This window comes from Eumetopias jubatus, unplaced genomic scaffold, assembly GCF_037043125.1.
Source record: "Eumetopias jubatus isolate StellerSeaLion01/CBP00866 unplaced genomic scaffold, mEumJub1_p1.0 scaffold_14, whole genome shotgun sequence".
NCBI classification, from domain to species: Eukaryota; Metazoa; Chordata; class Mammalia; order Carnivora; family Otariidae; genus Eumetopias; species Eumetopias jubatus.
Genome location: NW_028274820.1, coordinates 39,347,852 through 39,371,529, shown reverse-complemented (window position 1 = coordinate 39,371,529; position 23,678 = coordinate 39,347,852). Strand labels below are relative to the sequence as shown.

At 34.1% G+C, this 23,678-nt stretch overlaps 1 protein-coding gene across 2 annotated transcripts in view; it reads right to left on the bottom strand.

Annotated features, from left to right (window-relative positions):
* Nucleotides 1-828: 828 nt before the first annotated feature.
* CASD1 (CAS1 domain sialic acid O acetyltransferase 1) overlaps nucleotides 829-23,678 on the bottom strand; it is a 51,847-nt gene continuing 28,997 nt past the window's right edge. For both annotated transcript variants that reach the window (XM_028118861.2, XM_028118852.2), the window contains exons 9-18: nucleotides 22,626-23,048; nucleotides 21,505-21,594; nucleotides 16,017-16,136; nucleotides 14,873-15,029; nucleotides 13,388-13,467; nucleotides 11,015-11,116; nucleotides 8,281-8,421; nucleotides 7,666-7,743; nucleotides 3,786-3,878; nucleotides 829-2,304 (exon numbers count right to left, since the gene is read on the bottom strand). In XM_028118861.2, the coding sequence (XP_027974662.1) occupies nucleotides 2,038-2,304; nucleotides 3,786-3,878; nucleotides 7,666-7,743; nucleotides 8,281-8,421; nucleotides 11,015-11,116; nucleotides 13,388-13,467; nucleotides 14,873-15,029; nucleotides 16,017-16,136; nucleotides 21,505-21,594; nucleotides 22,626-23,048 (1,551 nt within the window). In that variant the 3' untranslated portion in view covers nucleotides 829-2,037. The remainder of the gene's footprint in view (nucleotides 2,305-3,785; nucleotides 3,879-7,665; nucleotides 7,744-8,280; nucleotides 8,422-11,014; nucleotides 11,117-13,387; nucleotides 13,468-14,872; nucleotides 15,030-16,016; nucleotides 16,137-21,504; nucleotides 21,595-22,625; nucleotides 23,049-23,678) is intronic.

The following is a 23,678-nucleotide window of genomic DNA, read 5'->3' as shown; positions in this document are numbered from 1 at the left end:
ATTAAGAAAATTAAATGTAAATAGAATATACTTCAATTACAAATGCACTATATTGTAATTATTAAATATAACTAACTAAAACAGTGGGACATATTAAATGAGAGTATGTGATGAAGAAAGGGCTTGCTAGTTAAGTTTTAGGCTTAAATTCGAATAGGAGAGAAAACATATTCATTGGGTATCACTATTGGAAGATATAAGTGCTTCCAAAAAACAGAGAAATGCTGGTCATCTTTCTTTTTCAATTGTTTCATCGGGAAGAATCTTTTTTAGGTGATAAAACTTACAAGCTAAATTAAAATGCCCTCTACTCATTGGCAAGCCACACCAGCAAGAATAATGTGATCATGGTACTTGGAAGTTTTTGATTTATAACTATACTATTCTCTACTTATAAGGCTGCAGTCTAGGAGGCAGAGCAATGAATCATTACAATTGTCTATCTGGGAAATGTCAAAAGATTAAGTAAGGGCAGAAGAAGAGAGAAAAAGAAAGAACACACATTTCTGTCTGAGAATTATTCCACAATTAATGGGAAGATATCACTAGCACATAAATCCAGTGCTAAAGAAATAATAATTAAATTTTTAAGATCTTCAAGTAAGACTACTAATAAACCATAGTGCTTGAACTTCCTGGGTAGAAAGGCAGATTATCCTCTGACACTCTGATAACTGTATCATTCCTTATTCAACTATCACAGTGACCTCTCCCTATGCACAAAGAGTTTGGAAAAGTAAATTTAAGCTGAAGAAATAAATTAGAAATTTGACCCAATCATTAATGGATCCAGATTTTTAAAAAAAAGGACACATACAGTTTAATTGATACTTTGCCAATACAAAAATAAGCATCCACAGAATGTTTATTTACTGTTTAAATTACTCCATATATTCATATACCATGAACAGAAAATATATTTTATCCCACACACAATAAGAGCAAACAAGTGCAATCTTTCAAACATTAAACGTTATAATCAAATCTGTACAACAGATAAATAAATTTATACCTCTAACAGTTAGCTTGTAACAAAACAAAATGAAAAACATATATTGCCCAAAGTCACCGGTTTACTTAAAATTCTACTTATGGTTATACATCTCAGTCATAACAACTTGAATCTTTACTACACTGCACCAGTTAGATTGATAAATATTTTTTTTAAAAAATAGGGGGAGTAATAGGAAATACGAAAATGAGTATAAAGAGCTTTCCAAACATTGGAAAAAATAGAAATTAATTAGTTGGAGGAAAACATATTAAGTGGATCCACAGGGTAACTGGTATCACACTGGTATAGCTTAGGGAAAGGACACATATGAATAGATTGGAAAGAAAACTTGGTCTTTTTATAGAAAGAAGCAACAACAACATCAACAGTGACAAAACCCTGTCATGGAGCCTAGAACAACTCTGTGAGACAAAATGTACAAAGATTTAGGTATACCTGAAAACCACAGCTGGGAAGAAAAATCATGTCAGGAAACAGGTAACATCAGAATGTGAACACATATAAATTAAAGGCATACTGTTTATCGTTCCGCATCATTGCACATATGGTAAGAAAACAATACTGCAGACATTCTTGAGTAAGAAAGTTTTCAGTGAAGTAGGAAGTTCCATGATGAATACAGGTAGAGACAATCTTATTACCACAAATTTAGTAAAGATCAAAACACTCAGTGGTGCCACTAAGCTAATTAAATTATGTTTTTCCTGGAAAGGTAATTATTTCCCTGCCTTCATGTTAACTTAAAATCATTTATAAATGGAAATATAGATCCAGTAGAAAAGACGTTTCACATGCAATCCTATACAATGCACTCTGCTTCAACTGTTTTTCAGGATTTCACATTGGAGACGTACATTTCCAACATATACAACCACACATGTTCCACAATGCCACTGAGCTGTCCTCTTGCCACACGAGTTTTTAATTTACATATACATTTATATCTCCAGATAGATGCTTTTCTCCTCTAGGCAGACACAAAATTAGCCTGAAGAATGTAAGTTTCTTAGGATTTTAGGAACCTAATGTCTTGACTTATCTTGAATCGACGATAAGATGAGGAGTCCACAGAAAAATGCAGCTATACATGCCAACCTTTTCAAGAGAGATGAGTTATCTTTAGGAATAATAATCTGTGCAAGATCATTAGTGATCTGAGAAATTTCGTGCGCCACACAAACAAATATGAAAGTGCTGACGATGATGTTGAGCATAGGGTTTCCAGGTATGAGTACCAAGATGCCCCTGGTGTCGGCGGCCAGCCATATGTGATATTGGCAAATAAAGAGCTGGAAGGAGAGCAAAGTTAGATCATGTACAGAGGGTCAACAACTACATCACAGTTTTGCCTAATTTAAACATTTCCTAGCATAATTATGTTAGAAGGCTTTTTCCAAACCATTTACTTCTGTTTCACTCTTGGTCCTGAAAAGTTGACTGCACTCTACTCTTCAGAACTCCTACTTGTTGAAGCGCTGTTTCAAAGTCCCCAAGAAAACAAACAGGAACCTTACAACTTTAAAAAACATTTTTTTTTTTTTTTGCATGAGACAGAAGACAGCTGACAGAAGGATTTCTGGACTCTGGTCTTTAGACCAGAGTATTACTAGGGGTGTGTGCACATAAGTGCATACTGCATATTTATATATATTTGTGATTATATTTCTGTATGTGGATATATGAACAGGAAGTGGTATGGGCGTTAAGATGTCCTCAAGTTTGCTCTGAATGGCCAGACAAATGTTTTCAACTGCATCTGCATGTTCCTAAAGTATATTTCAACTTCCATGTGAGTATACATATTAGATGAAACCACTACAACTTTCAGTGGTGGTTACAAATGTGGTTCTTTCATCACATTTGTTCAAAATATCAGAGAGCAGAAAAATGCTTATGCTACCTCTCAAGTAGGAGACTATAAAATTTTGATATTTTTACTAGAAATACCAAATTATAAATTCATTCATTAAAGTTAATAAAAACACTCATGCTCCAAATATTAAGGGGATAGCAAAATAAACATTCTTTTATCTACTGAATGACTTGATAAGTCATTCTTGATTAATAATTCTAAATTCTATTCAGTCTCACTTATGAGACCAAAAAAAAAAAAGAACATTTATTAAAGAACTCAAAGAAAAATTTATTTTCCCTATTTTAAGGACAACTTAATAATAAATCTTATACTCTGAAATATGTCTTTTATGATTACAATATGAATTCTACTGTTTTAAAATGTTCTACTTTGAATAATAGAGCTCAGAATATTCAGAATGTTTTTCAAAACCTATTCTAAGGTTTTAAATAAGTCATATTCAGTACTGCATACAAAATGTAAGAAGGTTAAAAAATTTCCCCAAATTTCCAATCATAAGGGTGAATTTTATTCGCATAAGTATTGATAAACTAAATTCCAGGAATATTTAATTGTGGAGATGAAGAACAAATCAAAATCCCTTCAGCCTGACTTCATTTATATCTATAAATTTCATTTGTATCTATTTAACTTTTCTCTTTTCTGATCTCAGCAATTTAGTGCTTACAAGCTTAAGACAATATAAAGAATATTTGAAAGTCATCTATGTCTAGTCATTAAATAACTAGATTAAAAATATACTACTTTATTACTGTTGAAAGTTCTGAGTTTCTTCTCTGTATTTCCATAAATAGCATAGTTTTGATTTAAAAAATGTATTTTGGATTTATACACATACACACATGCATATAACACTTGGCTGTGTAAGGTAGAACAAAATATTAATGTACCAACCTCTAATGAAATTTTTCCAAACCAAGCAAAAAATGAGCTATAAACTGATCGGGCATATCCAGGGATATTCCTTATTAGGATGAAGGCTAAAATCTAAGGAAGAACCACAAAGACAAAATAAATAATCTGTTTACTAAAAGCATTTGCTTTCCTTCAAGTGAGAACTTTATTATCTATGTTCTTGAATTTGATACATACACAATGGTTTTTGTCAACAGAGAAAGTTTTAGCAAGTTATTTTTGTTCTAGACTCTGTCCAAGTTAGATTTCTCAACATGCGGTCTGTATACTGTGTATCAGTGCAGATTTTGGGCAGTACATGGCTGAACAATTTTATGTGTATTTGAAAAATTATAAATCCACCTCCGTGTAGAAAGAAATGATGTCATATTTTGTGTAGCCAAACTCAAAAACCCCCATGATACAATTTAGCTACACACAAAAAAAGTATCTGCCTGATTGGCAGCAACATACCCCCTCTTGCAACTCCTCCATAGCCCCCCTCCACTAACACCCATGTAAATATGAGAAATGGCATGATTTTTAAGATGTCCTCATGTTTGCTCTATATGGCCAGGTAAATGACATCTTGAACTGCATTCACGTGTCATGTATTTTCCCCTTTTGATCTCTTCTCCCTAAAGACAACCTCCAAGCTTTTGGGCGCCTGGCCTTCACCCTTTCTCCCCCATCCTTTTGTACCAGGTGGAACAATCTTGAATTTTCTAAACCTCTAATTCAGTGTCACATTCAGTAGCTAGTTTATCAAGCAAAGAACTCTCTTTAGAACCTATTCTCCTTATAAAGAAGCAAGAAATTGTAAAGAAAAAAACTGTTTTCACTTTCACAAATACCTTTCAAAAACTTTCTCATAAAAAGATCGAAAAATCTATTTACATTTTAGAGAAAAACCCTATATTCAGTGTTGATCACTCTGGGCATCTGGTCAAAGGCTTTAGGAAGAGGCTCTGGGATGCATACAGGATGAGCAAATAGGAGATTTGTGGATCACTCTATCATTTGTGGAAAAAGGAACCAAAGTGAACTACTCGGGTACCATTAAGTTGAGTGATCTTCATGGGCAGTAGCACCAAAGAGACTCAAGTTTGAATCTAACCTTTGCCTTGTATTAGTTCCGGGATTGAAGGTAAGGTACTTTACTCCCTTAGGTCTGTTTCCTCATCCGTACGAATAGGGATAAGATTTACTCTGAAGGTTGATGTGAACATTAGATGGGAAAACATATATAAGGTCCTTATCATAACATGCATTGCGAGCCATTTAAAGAAACACATTAGGTAATTAATAGCACAGGTGGTATACATAAATGGTAAAAATCATAAAGGTGAGACCTAAATAAAGCCCTTAAACATGAAACCCTTTAATGAGTTATTATAATTAAAGTATTGCACAAACTGTAAAATGCTCGAGAGAGAATGACACAAACACAAATCACTAGTCTGAGCATCAGAAAATCTAGGAATAGCCCTAAGCAAATCACTTTCCTTCTTTCTAACTTTAATCTATCCTTTTCAATGTGTGCTTATTTCTTTAGCATATTCCAGTCTGTGTTTCGTCATACACTTAGTAAACGATGTGATTAGGGGAAGAGAAAAATCAAAGAAATGATAGTCATGGAGAAGACAACTGGGGTCTAGGGAGTCATCTTTATTGGCCTGATAAAGAAATAATAACAACACTTAAAATGTGTTCAGCATTTGTAACTTGCTGGGTACTATGCTAGCACTTAATATCCATTATTTATGGTTAATCACCTGTATGCTGTTCTACAGCAAGCCTTTCTGGACATTTCTAGCCAGACTGATGGGCAAAACTAAAAGGTCAGGAGTCAAGGACTGATCTATAAGAGTGAAGTAGATAAAGGGGATTCAGAGCACACTTATCTTGATGAGCACTGAGAAATGTAGAGAACTGGTGAATTACCACATTGTACACCTGAAACTAATATAACACTGTTAACTGTACTTGAATTTAGAAAAAAAAGGATCGATCCATAAGCCTTCTGCAGGGTCAGGCTGAGAAAATACTTTCTAATGGAACACTAGGAATCTTGTACATGTTAAACTCCTAAGAAGCCTCCTCAGATAAGTATGCTAAGGACATCTAATCATATATAAATTTTTAGTAATCACATCCACACCCACACCCACCCCCCCACACCTACATCACCTGTTGGTATCTGAGAATAAGAGTGAAACATGATAAGGAAGTAAAAATTTGGAGCTCCCTGAATGCTCTGATTTTTACAACAGGGGACTAGCGCCCTTGGAAAGAAGTAGCTGCCAATAAAATTAGTACTTGCTTCAATTTGTGCTCCCCGTCCATTCTTGCATTCTGCAACAGAGGAGCTGAGGCCCTCGCTGAAAAAGTACTAGGGAGTTAGGAGTATGCGGAGGGTAGTGACTGGAAAGGCAAGTGATAGGGCTCAGGAGGGCTTGTGTCTTCTTCTGTGTAGCCGTTCTTTCCCTTAGTTCTCTTTATATCCTGTATTGGTGCACTGTGAATGGTGACACCTCCTTTCCATCAGGGGTAACAGAAATGATATCACATACGATATGCAAAAAGTTACTGGTAAGCACTATTCCTGTCTAGAGAAGTCATGAAAATGCTACATGAATACAGTATAATGCTTAAAATTTCATTATCGATTGTATTTGAAGAGTCTGTCACATGCTCAGTTCTACTGACTCTAGAGAGGTTCAAGGGGAATAAAATAGTTCCTGCAGTGAAGAGAACTTAAGACCTAAGAGAAGATCCTCTAGAAATCATCCTTGCTCCTCTTTGCTGCACTGCTCATTTTTTAGGTCTCAGTTTACATACTGCTTTCTCCAGGAACCCTACTCTGATACCAAGGTGGGTTGGGAAGAAGTCCCACATGTTAGCAAAGCGCCTGGGACTTAACTATCACCACACCATCACAATGTCCCATAATGACCTGCAACCAGAGGTATCTCTGCAAAACATCAGTCTGATTTGAGTTGCTCCTTGCCTCTGCCCACCTCCCAGTCACTACCACATACTTCTCTAGACTCTGGCTCTCTGAGCTGTAGCCCGCACGGCCTTCTTCAAATTCCCTGAATGTAAATATGCTCCCTTCCCCACAGGGCCTGAGTTCTTGCTGTCTGCCTTCATCCCTCCATTCTCAACTTAATTTTCCCAGGGAAATAATTTCTGACCCCTCACCATGCCTTGCTTCAACTCCAACTAGGTCAGATTCCCTTATTAGATTCTCTTGTAGCATCATGGACTACTATTTATAATTACACGGTGATTCTATGATTACTACTTGTAATAGAAGAATGGAGGCTCTGGGAGGGCAGGACCTAGGTCTGATTTGGTTACCACTGTATCCCCCCGGCCTAATATCTAGTGCCTAGTAGGTAACAAATATTTGTTAAATGATTAAAAAATGTTCAATGAATGAATGTTCACTGGTTCATAGCTCCATTAGACTGTAAATTCCATGAGGGCAGGAGCTGTGTGCATCTTAACACTGAACTTCTTAAACATGTATGTATGTGTACGTACGGCATGGGACTTAACACATTAATTAGTTATGATTAAATAAATATGAGTAAATGAAGACAAAACAAATATGAGGAGAACCAACAATTTTCTAAGTGCCTACTAAAGTGACCAATACATTTCCATACATTTAATATAACAACCATTTCCATACATTTAATATAACAACCCTTTAAAAGAGATTTTAAAGTCCCTGTACAGTAAAGGAAGGTAGCACTTAGGAAGATTAAGTAATATACCTACATTTTATGGTTTGATCTCAAATCTCACTGCCTCTAAAGATGTATTCTTATCAAGAATTAAGAAAAAAAATTTTCTAAATCAAGACAATTACCTGTACCACAGATACAGATGGGTGGAGTTCATTGCACTCTGCTTTGTTTTTACAACTGCTAGCCCAGATGGAATAGGTCTAAACCAAAAAAAGATATGGATCAGTTCATGAAAATAGTTATGCCTTAATGAGACAGGTTTCTCAGCATCTTTACACAATTATTTTCTTTGTTTACTACATTATACTCCATGATGCTATTTAAAAAGCTTCAGTAAAAATGCCCACATGTTTGGTCATCACTTGTTTTGGTTTGCTCAGCTGCTCAAAGAAAAGAAAGCAGAGAAAGAGGAGCCACAGGTCTGTGCTCTTCCAGAAATAGTGATCATGAGGCAGTGATGACTCTTCCTGTCAAACACCTTACATTATATTTTTCCCCAAATTTATTACAACTTTAAAAATTTCTGTTTCACTGAATCCTCAGTTATTCTTCATACTTAACTTCCAGATGCATATTGTCTTAGCATTTATGTTCAATTAGAAAAATACAGAGCAAAGGATTTTAAAAGTAACGATTTTATACATTAAAAATAATTTATTAAATTCCTATTTCTTAAAGTTAGCTTTCTGTATCATTTAGGACTTTGAAAACTTATAAGATTACATTTTGAAACTTACCAAGAAAGAAACTACTGAAATAAACAATAGAAAATTTGAAATTTTGTTTGAAAAAAGAGGTTCACCCTTTCCTTCAGAAAGTACTTGACGCTTCTGTAAAGCCAGATAAATGAAAGCAAACAACATTCCATGAAAGACTACCTGAAAAAGAAGAAGAGAAAATTTGTTTTAAATGGCAACTTTTCAGTAAATAGCATAAATATTTGGTAAATGAGGACAATATGTACAAAAGTAAGTAGGTTAAAAGCTGAAAGGTTGAAAGTTTCTATGAGGGACTTAAACTTCAAGAAATAACAAAGTTGGGCGCCTGGGCGGCTCAGTTGGTTAAGCGACTGCCTTCGGCTCAGGTCATGATCCTGCAGTCCCGGGATCGAGTCCCGCATCGGGCTCCCTGCTCAGCAGGGAGTCTGCTTCTCCCTCTGACCCTCTTCCCTCTCGTGCTTTCTATCTCTCATTCTCTCTCTCTCTCAAATAAATAAAATCTTTAAAAAAAAAAGAAATAACATAAAGTCAACGATTGTTAGAGACCATCTGCAATAGGACAGCAAACAGCTCTTGCAACAATCTGAGATAAGCTGGTTCATTCTGAGCAGTCTCAGCAGCAAGTGAAGAAACAAAGATAACTTCAAAATAATGACAAAAACACAAGAAACAACAAGTGTTGGGAAGAAAAAGGAGAAAAAGGAACCCTTGTGCGCTGTTGGTTGGAAAGCAGATGGTGCAGCTGCAATGGAAAATAGTATGGCGGTTCCTCAAAAAATTAAAAGTAGAACTTTCATCCAGTAATTCCACTACTGGTATTTGTCCAGAGAACAAAGACACTAATTCAAAAAGATACATGCACCCCAATGTTCATAGCGGCATTAATTACAATAGCCAAATTATGGAACTAGTCCAAGTGTCCATTGACTGACAAATGGATAAAGAAGTGGTATATATATATATACACACACACACACACACACACAATGGAATATCGCTCAGCCACAAAAAGAATGCATTTGCAACAACGTGGATGGATCCAGAGGGTATAATGCTAAGTGAAATTAAGTCAATCAGAAAAGACAGATACCATACGACTTCAGTCATATGTGTAATTTAAGAAACAACTGAATGAAGAAAAAAGGAGATAAACCAAAAAGTAGACTCTTAACTACAGAGCACAAACTGGTGGTTACCAGAGGGGAGGTGGGTGGGGGAAATGGGTGAATCAGGTGAAGGGGATTAAGAGTACAGTTATCATGACGAGCACGGAGTATTGCATAAAAGTGTTGAATCACTATATTGTACACCTGAAATTGATATAACACTACATGTCAACTCTACTGGAATTAAAATGAAAAAAAACAACAAAAATAATAAATAAAACTATTATGGAGATGTATGATAAAATTTAAATGCTAAACCAAAATAAAACACATTTTCTATTGATACTTTCAACCAAATAAATCAACACTAATACCACCAAGATCATGCCTTTAAGAAGGAGCTTATGTAACACAAGAATGGCAAAAAAAAATACGGTGGGCCAGAAAGCACATAAAGCTTCTTTTTCTTTTTCTTTTTTTTTTTAAGAGTTATTTATTTTTTAGAGTGAGTGCGTATGTGCACGCGCATGGGGGGGAGGTGCAGAGGGAGAGAATCTCCAAGCAGTCTCCCTGCTGAACGTGGAGCCCTCCCATGACCCTGAGATCACAACCTGAGCCGAAAACCAAGAGTCAAACGCTTAACTGACTGAGCCACCCAGGCGCCCCAAAGCTTATTTTTTTTAAAAACAAGGACTTAAAGTGAATTATCATAGTACACTGTTCTAATGACAAAGTTGAGAACTTAAAATTATTTGATATCAAGCCTTTAGCAAAGCTTTTTATTCATATGTGGTTCTGAAATGCCCTGTAGTACACTGGCAAGTACATAGGTATTAGATACCGGAAATGGCACAGAACAGGCATTAAGAAAACATTTGTGGAATGAAAAAAAGGATGAGTGAAATATGGAAGAAAAAGGGGAAAGAGAGAAGAGAGGTAATTAGTATTTATTCATTGTCCATTATTTTCCAAATACTGTGCTAGATGTTTTACATTTTCTTGGCAAGCTGAATCTTAACTTTCCTTCACGATTACATTCACGGAATCACCCTCGACACTGGTCTCTCTTCTTTGCACACTCCTATCATAAAATCCACACTGCATAATTCAGCACCTAATTATAAGTAGTAATCTTGGGTTTTAAACTCAATTGTAAGGCTTAGAAGCCTGGTGGTATGTCTTCTTTCTCTACTATATGCCTTCCTCACAAAACCAACATCTAGAGCATATATCAGGGCTCAGTAAATATTGTGTTGAATGGCTGAAGCATATACACGAGGAATCATTTTTTTTTAAGTTTATTTATTTAAGTAATTTCTACGCCAGACGCGGGGCTCCAACTCATGACCTGGAGATCACTCCACCAACTGAGCCAGCCAGGCACCCCTATGAGGGATCATTTATAAGTCAAAATTAGGACTCAAACAAAGGCCCCTTTATAGACAACATTTTTACAGTATTTTCCTGTTGATATAAATACCCATGCATACCCTTTCTCTGCTATAAAAAAAAGGCGGAGCAGGGCTGCTTTAATTTACCAAGTCAACACGTTTCCTTATTCTAAAACTAAAAAAAATATATAATTTTCCAAATAATATTTTTAAGTATAATTTGAAATGGCAAAAGATCACAAGATAAATACATACGTAACGGTCTAACCTCCATCTGAACCACCATTCATATACATTCCCTTTCAGTTCAAAACACTTGGACAATGGCCAAAGAGAAAAGATCTTCTCAAATGCACCCTATGAAAAGGAATCCAGAACACAGATTAAGATGGTATGAGTCAATACTTGTTTTCTAATTCTATTATAAATTATAGTTATCTAAAGTTAGGATTATCTAAGAGTCATTCACAATTTAAAAATTCTCTTTCATTTGAAATTCGTTTGAAAAGAGATTTATTTTACTAAAGACTAACAAAGATGACTTAAAACTTTTTGTTAACTTACTTTCACTGCACATGAAAGGCTACTGAGACTGCAAAATTAAAAAAAAAAAAGGCAAGCTAGTAACTGGAAAATTCTTCCATTTAAGGTTTTTAACCTAGTATACAAAATAGCTAATATTTACAGATCAAAACACCAAAATACAAAAGACCTTGGCCAATATGATATCAATATCCTAAAGAATGATAGTTAAGGTTAAAATAGTTTTTCTTTCTCTAAATGTTCTTAATAATCTACAATTAACCATTTGAGTTAAAAGAATGCTCTGAATTAGTCACCTTACTCAATCAACCATACCCAAATGCCATTACTAGCCTTTGAAACAAAGTTTACAGTTTTACTGTGGTCAAGTTAGTGAATGGTACCCTCTTATTAATCTGACAAGCCTGGAAAATCTGGGAATGAAGGGGCAGAAGTCTTGGGTGCATTCCTGCACATTAATGAAGTCTTTCAAAGAAGAGAACAAAAACCTCAATTTCCAGACTAAAGAATGGCAACAAACTCTATTAAGGAAAGCTCCATTATTAGACCTAATGCCACAGCATAAAAAATGTAACATAACAATTTTTAAAAAGGCTATTAAAAAGCAAAAAAAAATGAAAACATAATTGTATTTTAGGTCATGCTGAATCTTTAGGTTAGAAGAAGTTTATTATTTTAATGAAATGTAATATTCTCCATTTAATCATTTAAGAATTTAAAATACTTATAGCTTATTAAACAGAGGTTCTATCAAAATCGATGCCTCAGAAAAGAAGATGATTCTTACCAAGATTTGCAATATAAAGTACTTACAGATCATACATATGATATGTATATGAAATACAGAAATATAATATTGATACGAAACAGAAATATATAGTATCTGTTAGAGATACATGGTCTTATAGATCATATATATATGACACATTTATCATTAAAAATTTGTTTCTTATGTGATCAACAGGCGAGTATTTAGTGAGCACCCATTTTGTGCAAGACACTGGGCTATACCAGGCCAAGTATTTTTTTTCCAGTGCACTGACCCAAAGCTGGGGAAACCTTCTTAGTCTCTTTATTGAACCCCTGGTTCACCTTCCCTTCTCTCCCTCAGATGCTCCACGGAGTGTCTGGAATTTTAATGAGCAAATGTCAAGCAGCTGTTGCAGTTACCTGGCTATTTCTTTATACATTTGCTATCGTTTCCTGCTTACTTTATAAATCTCCTGTAAAAAACCTTGGAGTTCAGGCAGAAATAAAAATGCTTTATTTCTAAGAATGAAAATAAAATATAAAAGTCTACAAAACAAACAAACAAAAACCAGCTTATAAGATCACACACACACACACTATGCTTATGTGGCATTTGCACCTGACACAGCTAAGTCCAAGACAGGGAATGTTGGAGATGGGAGCAAACTGCAGAATATGTCACAACTATAGGTATTCAAATTAAAATATTTTGTTATAAATATCATGTTGCCCAAATAATCTGTCTGCCTGATGGATTGACCAGCAGGTAGCAGTTTGCCACCTTGCTAAAGTAGTTGAGAAAACCTCAACCATCATAATAGGGGGAGATAAAATGGTAGAGATAAGAAAATGACCAAAAATTTTATTAAATTAAACATACTACATATATACAAACTCATGTGCTCCTAAGTTGGTTTTGCTAACTGCCAAAATTTTACTCTATGCAGTTATGAAAAAATCAAGGAACACTCTGATGCAATGAATAATGCACAAACCAAGTTGCAAATTCTGTCAAGAGAATTTTGATCTCCACTTAAGAGTAGTGTCTTATAAGAGGCATTCAATAAACGTCTGATTGATCAAAGTCAAGTAAAATGGATTTTGAACAATTGCCAGAGGAAGAGCTTTAAATTGCTCTTACAACAAAAACAGTGGTAACAAAAGTAGATAGGTCTCAAAAGAACTACACTGAGTAGTCAACTACAGAGTGACACTTTTATTACAGTCATTAAAAAATGAAGCTAAAAAAAAGCTCTGACTCTTCTCACATACTTTAATAGACTTGAACTTTAAAATAACATAGAACAAAATATAAACTGAAAAGACTGTACAAACCTGAGAATATGCCAAAAAACATATACATAACAGCAAGAAGGCTAGTTTCAACAGTAAGCCAAAATGCCAGAAACAATTTCCTAAGAGAGAAAATATTTAATTTACTAAAAGGTATAAGTTTACATTAGAAAACATATTAATAGTCTCTGTTTAACATAGTAACACACTGCATAGTTCTTAAAATAATTGAAGGCTGCCCACAGGATACATAAAATGTATGTAAGTGGTATAAATTATAAGAAGGGCAAAAAGGAGAAGATAGAGCATCCTCGCTAGGAAAGAGGCCACAACCTATGCCTGATACCCTCCATATCTCCTGTTCATCCACTATAAATATATCTGAAAATACCTCCTGGATTCAACTATACCTATTTATTATTCAAAGGCACAACAAAATTTGGAACAATATGTTCAATATAGTTCTAACGTTCATGTTGAATATAGCTTAGGTAACACTGCTGAAACATTAGAGTTCCAAGGAGAGAGCTTGAGAACTCCCTAATGGATCAGGGTTTAACCTTAAGATGTATTTTAACATACGCATATTTTAAGTTATGTGCTCACAGTTTATATATATTGATTTCATTTGATTAATACGCTAGGTTTGTGTCGAGGGATTAAGCTACAGAGGCTGTTCAAAGACATTAATGGGCTTGATGAAAGGCTGGAATTCAACTTTTACCTGTAAAAGTTATTTGACATTATAATGGGAGTCAGTGGAAAATATTTCTGATATACGGTATTTGGTTGAAAGAATTAAGTTAAACATTATTAAAAACAACAACTTTTAATTTTTCCAAAAGGGGGAAGCTTTTATTTCAATGATATGATCTTGAGGGAAAGGAGCATTAAGATAAATGAGCATGGCCTCACTCTGAACATTATCAATAATGGGATGTGTGGAGTTTGAAGGTGACGACCTTCTGGGCCCTGAGGTTTCCTTGTATGTACAACAGGTTGAGAGTAACTGCGTTAAGGGTTGTCTAGAAGATAAATTATATTAGTGCTCTTTATACCTGGCTAACACAAAAAGCCTTTTTGCAAATGAACGCTTATCCAAAATTCTCGATATAGGTAAAAAATCAAATAAAGCAGAGCTGCAAAAGACTGGAGAAGGATGCAGGGGCCCAGAGCCCTGTTTGGCTTGCTCTTCTCTCTTCTAGTGCTCTCTTCACTCTGGCTCTATACAAGACAGTCTGAAAACTGCTGCATTAGCTGATATGTAAAATGACTTTGAAAAATTTAGATTAAAAAAAAAAGAACACACACATACAATATACATGCAAACTACTAATCTGCCCTGTTATATCACTTGAATTAGTTAGCTGTAACATTTTAGAAACATAGTTTAAGAACAAAGTTTCAAATGTCAAAACTACACATAAATTTAAACTATGTCTCAATAAAAAAATAGTCTTTAACAACTAAAAGGAAATTTAGTACATTAAAAGAACGTATTTATTAACAGTAAGAGAATATATTTACCGTTTGCTTTTTTTTGGATGATTTGTGGCCATAGGGCTAAAGTAACATATATGACCATGAACCACACGGTGACCAAGGGGACAAAATAATAGAATTGATAAGGCCGATCCATCACTATACATAACACCACTACCAGGAAATTGAGACGAAATAAGACCTATTAAAAAGGAGAAGAGAATGGTTTTCATTCCAGGTATGCATGAAGAGCAAAGACAGATTCTCTCTGACAGAGTATAAACATTTATTTAAGACTAAAGTAATAACTGTAAAAGTATATTTTACTAATCCTTAAAATTATATTTGTTCTACCATCACTGTAAGGAGTTGAATATAAAATATTTATGCATCATTATATTAACTAAATCCAAGCAAAGCACCAGCCTGAGCTGTCCTCTGGCTACAACTGCCATCTTGTTAAATGTGGGGGAAGAATCATAAGCCTCCTTCCTAGGGCTACAGTTTATAAGCAGAGATTAGATTACCGCAACAAAGGGGTGTCCATTTCATCTCTGTTTGATGTTGATTTACCCCATTTAGGATTAAATTGAGAGTTGTCATAGATACAAAATAATATTACTCAAATTAAAAAGTGTCTTTGGGACCCCTGTAACAGTCATTTCTGACAGTGTGATGTCATTCAAAGAACACAGAATTTGAGCAGATTGATATTAGAGCTTTACCACTTACTATGTGACCATAGGCAAATTATTTAACCTCTCAGAGCCTCAGTGTCCTTTCTGTAAACATGAAAATCACAACTCTGGGTTGTAATGAGGGGTAAATAAAATAATATTCAGAAAGCGCCCAGCACAAGATAGAAACTTAATAAATATTAATCCTCTTCTTAAAGAAAACATGACACATTATAATAATCCCAGGTAACTGTACATTTCTACAGAACTGAACTGAATGAGCAATGTTGTCCCTTGTGTACTGGCGCTTTTATTAGACACTCATCTAAATTACATTTTCCCTTCCCTCAGTAATAAATTATTTATCTCGAATTATTAACCACAGAACACAGAAATAACACAACTTTAATGTGGAATTTCATAAATTCAAATTATCTGTGTCCTTATAATGACCATATTTATATTTTCACGCCAAAGTGAAAGAAAAAGAAAAGAGCTGAATACATTCCTACCTGACAGACTCTATGAATTCCAAAGTCTCCTTTGATCCAAAAGTATGAGAAATGCCCGTACCCCGTCTGAAAGAGGTATGCAGCAACCAGAACCCGGATGTGCATGTACACAGGCAAAAACTGTTGGCAAAAATAAATAGGTAAAATATGTTGGCACTAACTATACTTTGAATTATCGTAACCAATACATTTAATCAAGACAATGGATCATTGTTACTTGGCATGAGCTCAATGAAAGGATTTATTTTTAAAACTTAGGCAACATAGCAAGAGTTAAAAAAGATGTAGACTTTGGAATCAGACCTCAAATTCTGGTTCCGCCACTTAACTAGCTACGTGACTTTAAGTGAGTTTTCTAAACCGCAAAACAAGGTTCTTATGAGGAATACAGGAGTTAATAAAGGTGAAACACTTTGTACATTTTCTCCACCTGGAATTAAATATATCATATCCATAATTATTAATCACCAGATAGGCTGAATATAAGGTAACTGTAGATTTCACATTTTTCCAATGAGAAGATAAAAAAACAAAACAAAAATCCCACAAATTTTGGCCCCCTCAACTACACAGACTTTAGATTTGTAAATTGTCATATAACTACTCACAATATATAATTATTTAGCAACAAATATATATTAAAAAACATATGCAAACATAATTTAGAAATACTATTTCCCTCCCATTCTTAATTTATAAAACAATTTTATTCTATACTCCCACATCAATGTTTCATGACCGAGACCCTTAGAATCATTTACAATGGTTTTTCAGAGCAACCTAGCTTCATTTCTAAGTTAAATGAAATGTAACACGTTTCTGATCTATATTTTATGGGAATCACTGGAAATATCATCTCATTTGTAAGTCCTAATTCTCATAACCCTAGAACACTGTCATTCACCCTGTCCATCAGCCATTGGTCCTTTACGTGTATATTCATAATCTCCACAACACAAGTAGTACTCTGTTTTTTAAAATGATCTTTAAAAGCCTTATTCAGTGACATCCAACCCTTGCAATTATAAGACTATTCTTTCAGGGATAATTACTAAATCTATATAAAAATTTTTTGGCTTCTATTTTATAGACTCATCTGATCACCTCTGTAATTATCCAGCATTGACACTGCTTATGTCCACTTCAGGTTAATGTGTCTTTCCCAAGTGATACTTTGTAGGAAAAAATAATTAAGTAGACACCCTAAATAGATTTTATAAGTCCTTGAATGTATGTATCTTTTGTATATATCCTTGAACGCACCCTTGAACACATCTTTTTCTTTTCTGAGAAGGCAAAAACCCCTGAATTTATAATAGGTCATAGATTCTTCAATACCACCTCCATTCTAGCCAAACTGTTAAGATTCTCTGTCTCCCATACTGGTCCTTCTGGTGCCTCCCTGTCACCTTTCCTTTGTTTATCTGTTTATTCTACCCTGGAATGTTCTTCTTGTGACCACATTTTCCTTATTCAAATCCTAGTCTTCTTTACAGCCCTGTTCAAAATTTCCTATCTTTACTCTCAGATGAAAGGCATCTTTCCTTCCTTGGCATTCTTAAAGTACTCACAATCTATATACCAAAAATAGTTTTTATTTATTGCCCTTCATCATCAGTTCTTTTTAAATGTCTTATCTCATCACTGAATCAGAAATTTTCAATGAAGGTGTAACATACTAGAAGGTATGAAGGTAGCAAACGTCATCTTAAAATAACCTCAGGATTTATCTAATCTAAGCCTGTTACCTTATTCTTGAAAGTACTCTAAAATATTCCCTTCAAGTATCTAAACATTTTTTTTTTAAGAGGGTGGGGAAGGGTGGAGCAGAGAGAGAAGGAGAGAAGGATCTTCAGCAGGCTCCACGACCCAGCGCGGACCCCTACACGAGGCTTGATGTCACAACTCTGAGATCATGACCTGAGCTGCAATCAAGAGTTGGATGCTTAACCAACTGGGTGGTTGGGTGGCACATGGGTGGCACCCCCTTGACCATTTTTTAATAGCAAAAAACATACAAATTCCCAAGGCAATCCATTCCATTTTCAGATGATCATTTTCTACCATAAAGTTCCTTTTCCAGAAAGGTTGAAATGTAACTGTGTAAAAGCTACCAATTTCAGCTCTCTAGGACAGTGCTATGCCGTCAAGATAAAATGCGAGCCACACAGTACTTTTTTAACATGGCTGCCAGAATATTTAAAAAGCTAAAAGAATCAAGTGAAACTAATTTTAACAAACACAATACATTTAACTAAATATATTCAAAATATTATCATTTCAACATGTAATAAGCATGTAGTAAGATATTTTCTATTTTTTACACCAAGTGTAACTCAGTATGCATTTATCACAACGAATCATACTTAACTGGTATATCTGCCATGTTCACAGAACACCTCAATTCCAACGAGCTATAGTTCAAGTGTTCAATAGCCACATGTAGCTAGTGGCTTCCATAATGGAAAGTCTAGCTCCAGAGCCATTTGTACACACTTAGTCACTCTTTTATCTGACTACAAGTATCTGAAAAGAGCTATCCAATCTAGGCTAACTATTCCCAGTTACTTTAACCACTGTCCATAAAACATGCTTTGAAATCCCTTCAAGACTGGGGCTGGGCCTACAGAGTTGAGACTTGGTTATTACATTTAAATAGTAAATACTATTCATTTAAATTAAATTAAACACCATCACAATAATCTGCCAAGTACCTGCCAATGTCAGATTATTACAAATTTCATGTAATACTTCTCCCAAGTTTTTATTTTAACATATTTTAAGTCAACAGAAAAACTGAAAGAATAGTACAGTGGACACCCATATACCATGCTGACCTATTTTAAAGAATGTTGTACACAACATCATCCCTAAATACTTTAGCAAGTATCTTCTAAGAAGAAAGAATAGTTTCTTACATGACTATATTATCATTATCATACCCAAGATTTAATATGAATATAACAGTATCTATTGTACAATCTGTATTGTCCCAGTAGCAACCTTTACGGTTTAAAAAAAATTTTTTTTTAGCAATCTTGAATCAAGGATCACACATTGCACTTGGTTGTCATTCCTCTTTATTCTCCTTTAATTCAAATTATTTTTCTTTTTCTCTTTCATGAGTCAAGTATTACAACAAAATTTTAGTATTAAAATATATTTTGATTTGCAACTGCATTATAATTAATAGCTAGGCTAGCTTCTGATTCTGTTCTTTTTCTAGTCCCACAAATTTTTCCTCAAGATCTTTTATTCAGATTCTTTCATGAAAGTTACTCATAAACTCCCAAAGGAAAAAAACCCACAGTGGAACACAAAATCATCTACTGTATAAAGCTAACTTGCTGTACTCTCCATATTAAATTCACAGTATTTTATCCATATTTCCTATAAATCCTGTTTTAAAGGAATGTTTATACCAACAACCGCAATCTGCCAGACCATCTGGATTATTTTAATAATTCTCTGTAATTTTTTATGGTTTCTATTTTAGTATAAAAACAAGGCACAACTAAAGTTTGACATATTTTACTCAAAATAAAAAACATTAGGTAATTAAAATAACCGTGGCAGTTAAAAAGAGTTTTTAATGAGGGTAATCCCTCAAATATACAAGAATCAAGTTCCAAGATACGTTATAACCCATGCTAATAATGCTTTTGCCAGTGTAGATACAGGTAATTTTTAACCACAAAATCCTATTACATAAAAGAACAGGAATATGTTAATTAATCATAACAAATGGTCTGTTAATGAAAAGTATGTCCTTCCAGAACAGGGATTTTTTAAAAATTGTAATTTAGGATATATTGGGATGTAGTCTAAGATATATTAGAATTAGAATGCTAGCTTGGCAAATGATTATAATAGAATGCCAAATTGCCTTCATCTTTTTATGATCCAAATTCTTTCTGGAATCACTGAATTGAATAACTTAATCTGCCATTAATTCTTTCTATCTGATTTTTTTAATAGGAGTATCACCCTTTAATATGTCAGCAATTAATTATGTATCTAAGTGGCATTTTCTTAAAACAGTCTTTTTTCCCTCTCAAATTAATCTAATCTTTATTCATATGTCAGAGATATTTCTAGGATTCAATATTCATCTCTACTTACTTTTTAGAGAATCTGACAAATATATCCTCCAAATTCTGAACTGGGCTTATAAACTCAATCTTACTCTCCTCACCTGTCCTTGCCTTGGGCCTCTTCTACTGTCTGGGATCTTCTGGAACCACCTGAACACACTAGGTCCCCCTCAGCTGCAGTGTCACGGGAATTTCACTGCTGCCACAAATATACTTGTCAGAGCCATACAATTTCAGTATAAATTATACTTCATGCTTTTACCTTCTGCCCTCAAACAAACCATCCATAAAATCACTGCCAATTTTTGAAAATAATGAAAAGACTCAATGAAGAATAACATTATCTTCAAATTGTTAGAGACACCTGTTAGAGAAAAATTGTTAGAGAAAAAAACCTCAGTATTATTTACCTTCCTAACTGCTGCTATGGAAATTTCAAAATATTGCTGTCTGGACAACACTCCCCCTCTTATCTCAATTTGTCATTGATTCAAATACTATTTACAGATGTGTGCTTTATATAAGCAATAAAAAACAGTTTGGTAGCTCCATAATTATGAATGAGTTTCTTAAATTTTCAAAACATATTTTATAGAAATTAGTTTGTATCTTCACTATAAAACTTGTGTGAGAAGTGGTTACTAGATACCTGCATTCACCCTCAAAAGCTCATTTTAACTGCAATGTAGCTAGAATGTTACAATTCGGAATACATTTTTTCCTACCCTTGACAAATCCAGAGTATTCCGAGACTATGTGAATCCTGTCTTTTAAGACACCTAGGGAGAAGGAAAAAATGATTTTGTCCAGGTACAGAAGGCACTAGGTGAGCAAAGAAAGGGTCCTCCAGCTCATGAAGGAGGTAATACTTAGGAAGTAGGGCAGAAAAATGGTACAATGGTAGTCCCTTAGTACCTGAGTTCTTTGAATACTGGGGCAAAAGAATTCTAAGGTTTTTAAATTTTAAAGGGGTAAAAACAGTTGGCCAAACTTCCTAAAATACAAGTAAGGGTAGAAGATAAATATAATCATCTAACTTGATTTCTTTTGGTAGGAACTTGCCTATTTGAAATCCTTTGCATCTACACAGTTTCTTCTTAAGTTTAAATTAGCTGTCCAACAGGGTGGCATGAAATAATACCCTTAGATTATCGGCTGTTTCTACTAATTAAAATTAAGGCCAAGTATTACAAATAAATTATTGCCTTAAAACTATACCTTCTCAAAGAGTCCGGTGGTAGGAGAAGAATGGGAAGGTATAATGATTGGGTGGGCAATAAAACAGGTTTCTAAATGGTGAAGAATATAAAACACAAAAGGAGGTGATGCCCTGAAAGAAACAGCATAGTCCCACCATTTCCTATGTCTTCTGAACATAAATTCAAAATACTTACTGTACTTGCTCCAGAGATATGATAAATCAGAATCACAAGTTGCATCCAGCCTTTCCATTCATCTGTTTGTTCTCTATTTAGCACTTTAGTCTGTGGAAAAGAACCAAAGTCTGTTTTAAAATGCACTATGAAGCTATTATTAAGTAAATTTTTTTTATAGGATATAAAGCTAATGCTTCTGTCAAAAGAACCTTGTGGGGGAAAAACAATTAAAGATTGGCATTTGATTTGATAAAAGATATAATAAAACTATTTAAAATACAATATGAATTTGAAGATTAATATAAACTAAAAGAGATTTTATATATTTAAGTTGCTACTTATGGTTTTATATTAAGATTACATTTATATTGTGACAGATATGTTTGTAAAACTAAAAAACGGCATTTTATAATTTTCTTTAAAAGAAGTCTTAAGAGTTTCAGCTAGAAAAGACCTTATAGTTCTCTTACACTTTATTGTGAAAAAAGGGTCTATTATCATAGTTTATTTTCCCAAGGATATTCTCACTGGAGATTAAAAAACTGATTAGTAATCCTCATATGAGAGTTTATTAATTCAAATAAATCATGCCTTATAAAGAAGTTGCACCAATACTCTAAGCAATTACAATAATTCTAAAATAGGAAATTCAGAATATTGTAAGCAGTGCCCACATTACTATGTACATTCGAATTTGTGTGTATACTTGTCTGACTGTATAAATATATAAATATAAAATGTGCACAAAGGCATTTGTTAATTATATTTTTCAGTTACATTGTTTTTCACTTGATATAAGATAATAGTATCTCATGTTTGCAGACCATTATAAAATTGGGAGCACCTCCACTTTCTCCATCCCCAAACAGGCAAAATAACACTAAGTTATGACATCTTTTTCACAGATCATTATTTACCAACTTTTCAACAATCTTCACGTGACTCTTTGAACTTTTTCCAAGCTGTTTCAAAAAAGCAACTGTTAAAGAGTCCACCAGGCAAAGTACAACTACAATATCCCTTTGTCTTCTATATACATGTTTGAATATTCTGGTATGATAAATGATATTATTTATTTAATCCAGAGTTTGTAATGAGATAAAAAGGATAACATTAGCTAAAAAGAAAATGACTCTTACCTCCTTGGTATTTTCATTGTAAAATACTCCCAAAACCAAGATGTAGATAATTGGAATAAAGAAAGTTGAATGTGTATAAAATTTATTTTCCTTCATAAATAGATTTGCACGGTCACACATATAGAAGTAAGCCATTATCAGGCCAAGTTTGCAGAAAGACTGTAAAAGTATTTCTAAGGGAGACACGGGGGTACTGATAATATTTTTTTTTTCCTCTCCACTTTCCAAATCAGTACATGGCTTATTCTTCCGGTGAGCATTACGATGGATTATATAAAAAATTAAATATCCGATAATAGATAAAGTGAAAAAACAAGCAGCTAGCTTCTGTATAAGAGTAAGAGGTGGCCGAGGTTGACAGCAGGAACCGTCTACAGGCTTCAGAATCTTATTGCAATACACGTTCATAAGGATCATTGCACTCTGTGAACAAATCAAGTCATTTGGTTATTATCTTGTCAGTAATATATCTTGCATTAGATTTTTCTCTTGTGAATACTACTGAGTTTTCAGCACCGAAACCAAAATGCCTTTGTACTTTTTGCTACCATTTCCCAAACACTTATGCATATAATGGTATTCCTTCAAGCTGTAATAGCCAGTTCAGGGTTTTTCAAACTTTTTGGACTACGATCCAAAATGAAATATTCATCTTATAATGTGACCCAGAACACATATATAGGAAACAATACCTCTCCTTTCTAGTTGGAATGCACTCTGACATTTTTCTATTCTATTCTTTTAAAAAAAGAAATACCCATTTCATGGCTGCTAATGGGCCATGACCTTTGGTGAAAAATATACTGACAGATGTCAAAGCCCAAAGAATTTTAATTAGCAGACTTTCAATACAGAAGATACCAGGATACTTAAGATAGAGTCCCAGTCTTTGGACGTAAAAAAAAAAAAAAAAAAAAGATGTAAAATTGCTGGCACCAAAAAAATCACTAATTCTTAGCTAACAATATTTGTAATTTGCTTTTCATTTGGTTTATAGTTTATGGGCCACTTAGGATTCTAATGTTTTAAGGTTTCTAATGTCAAATAAATTGT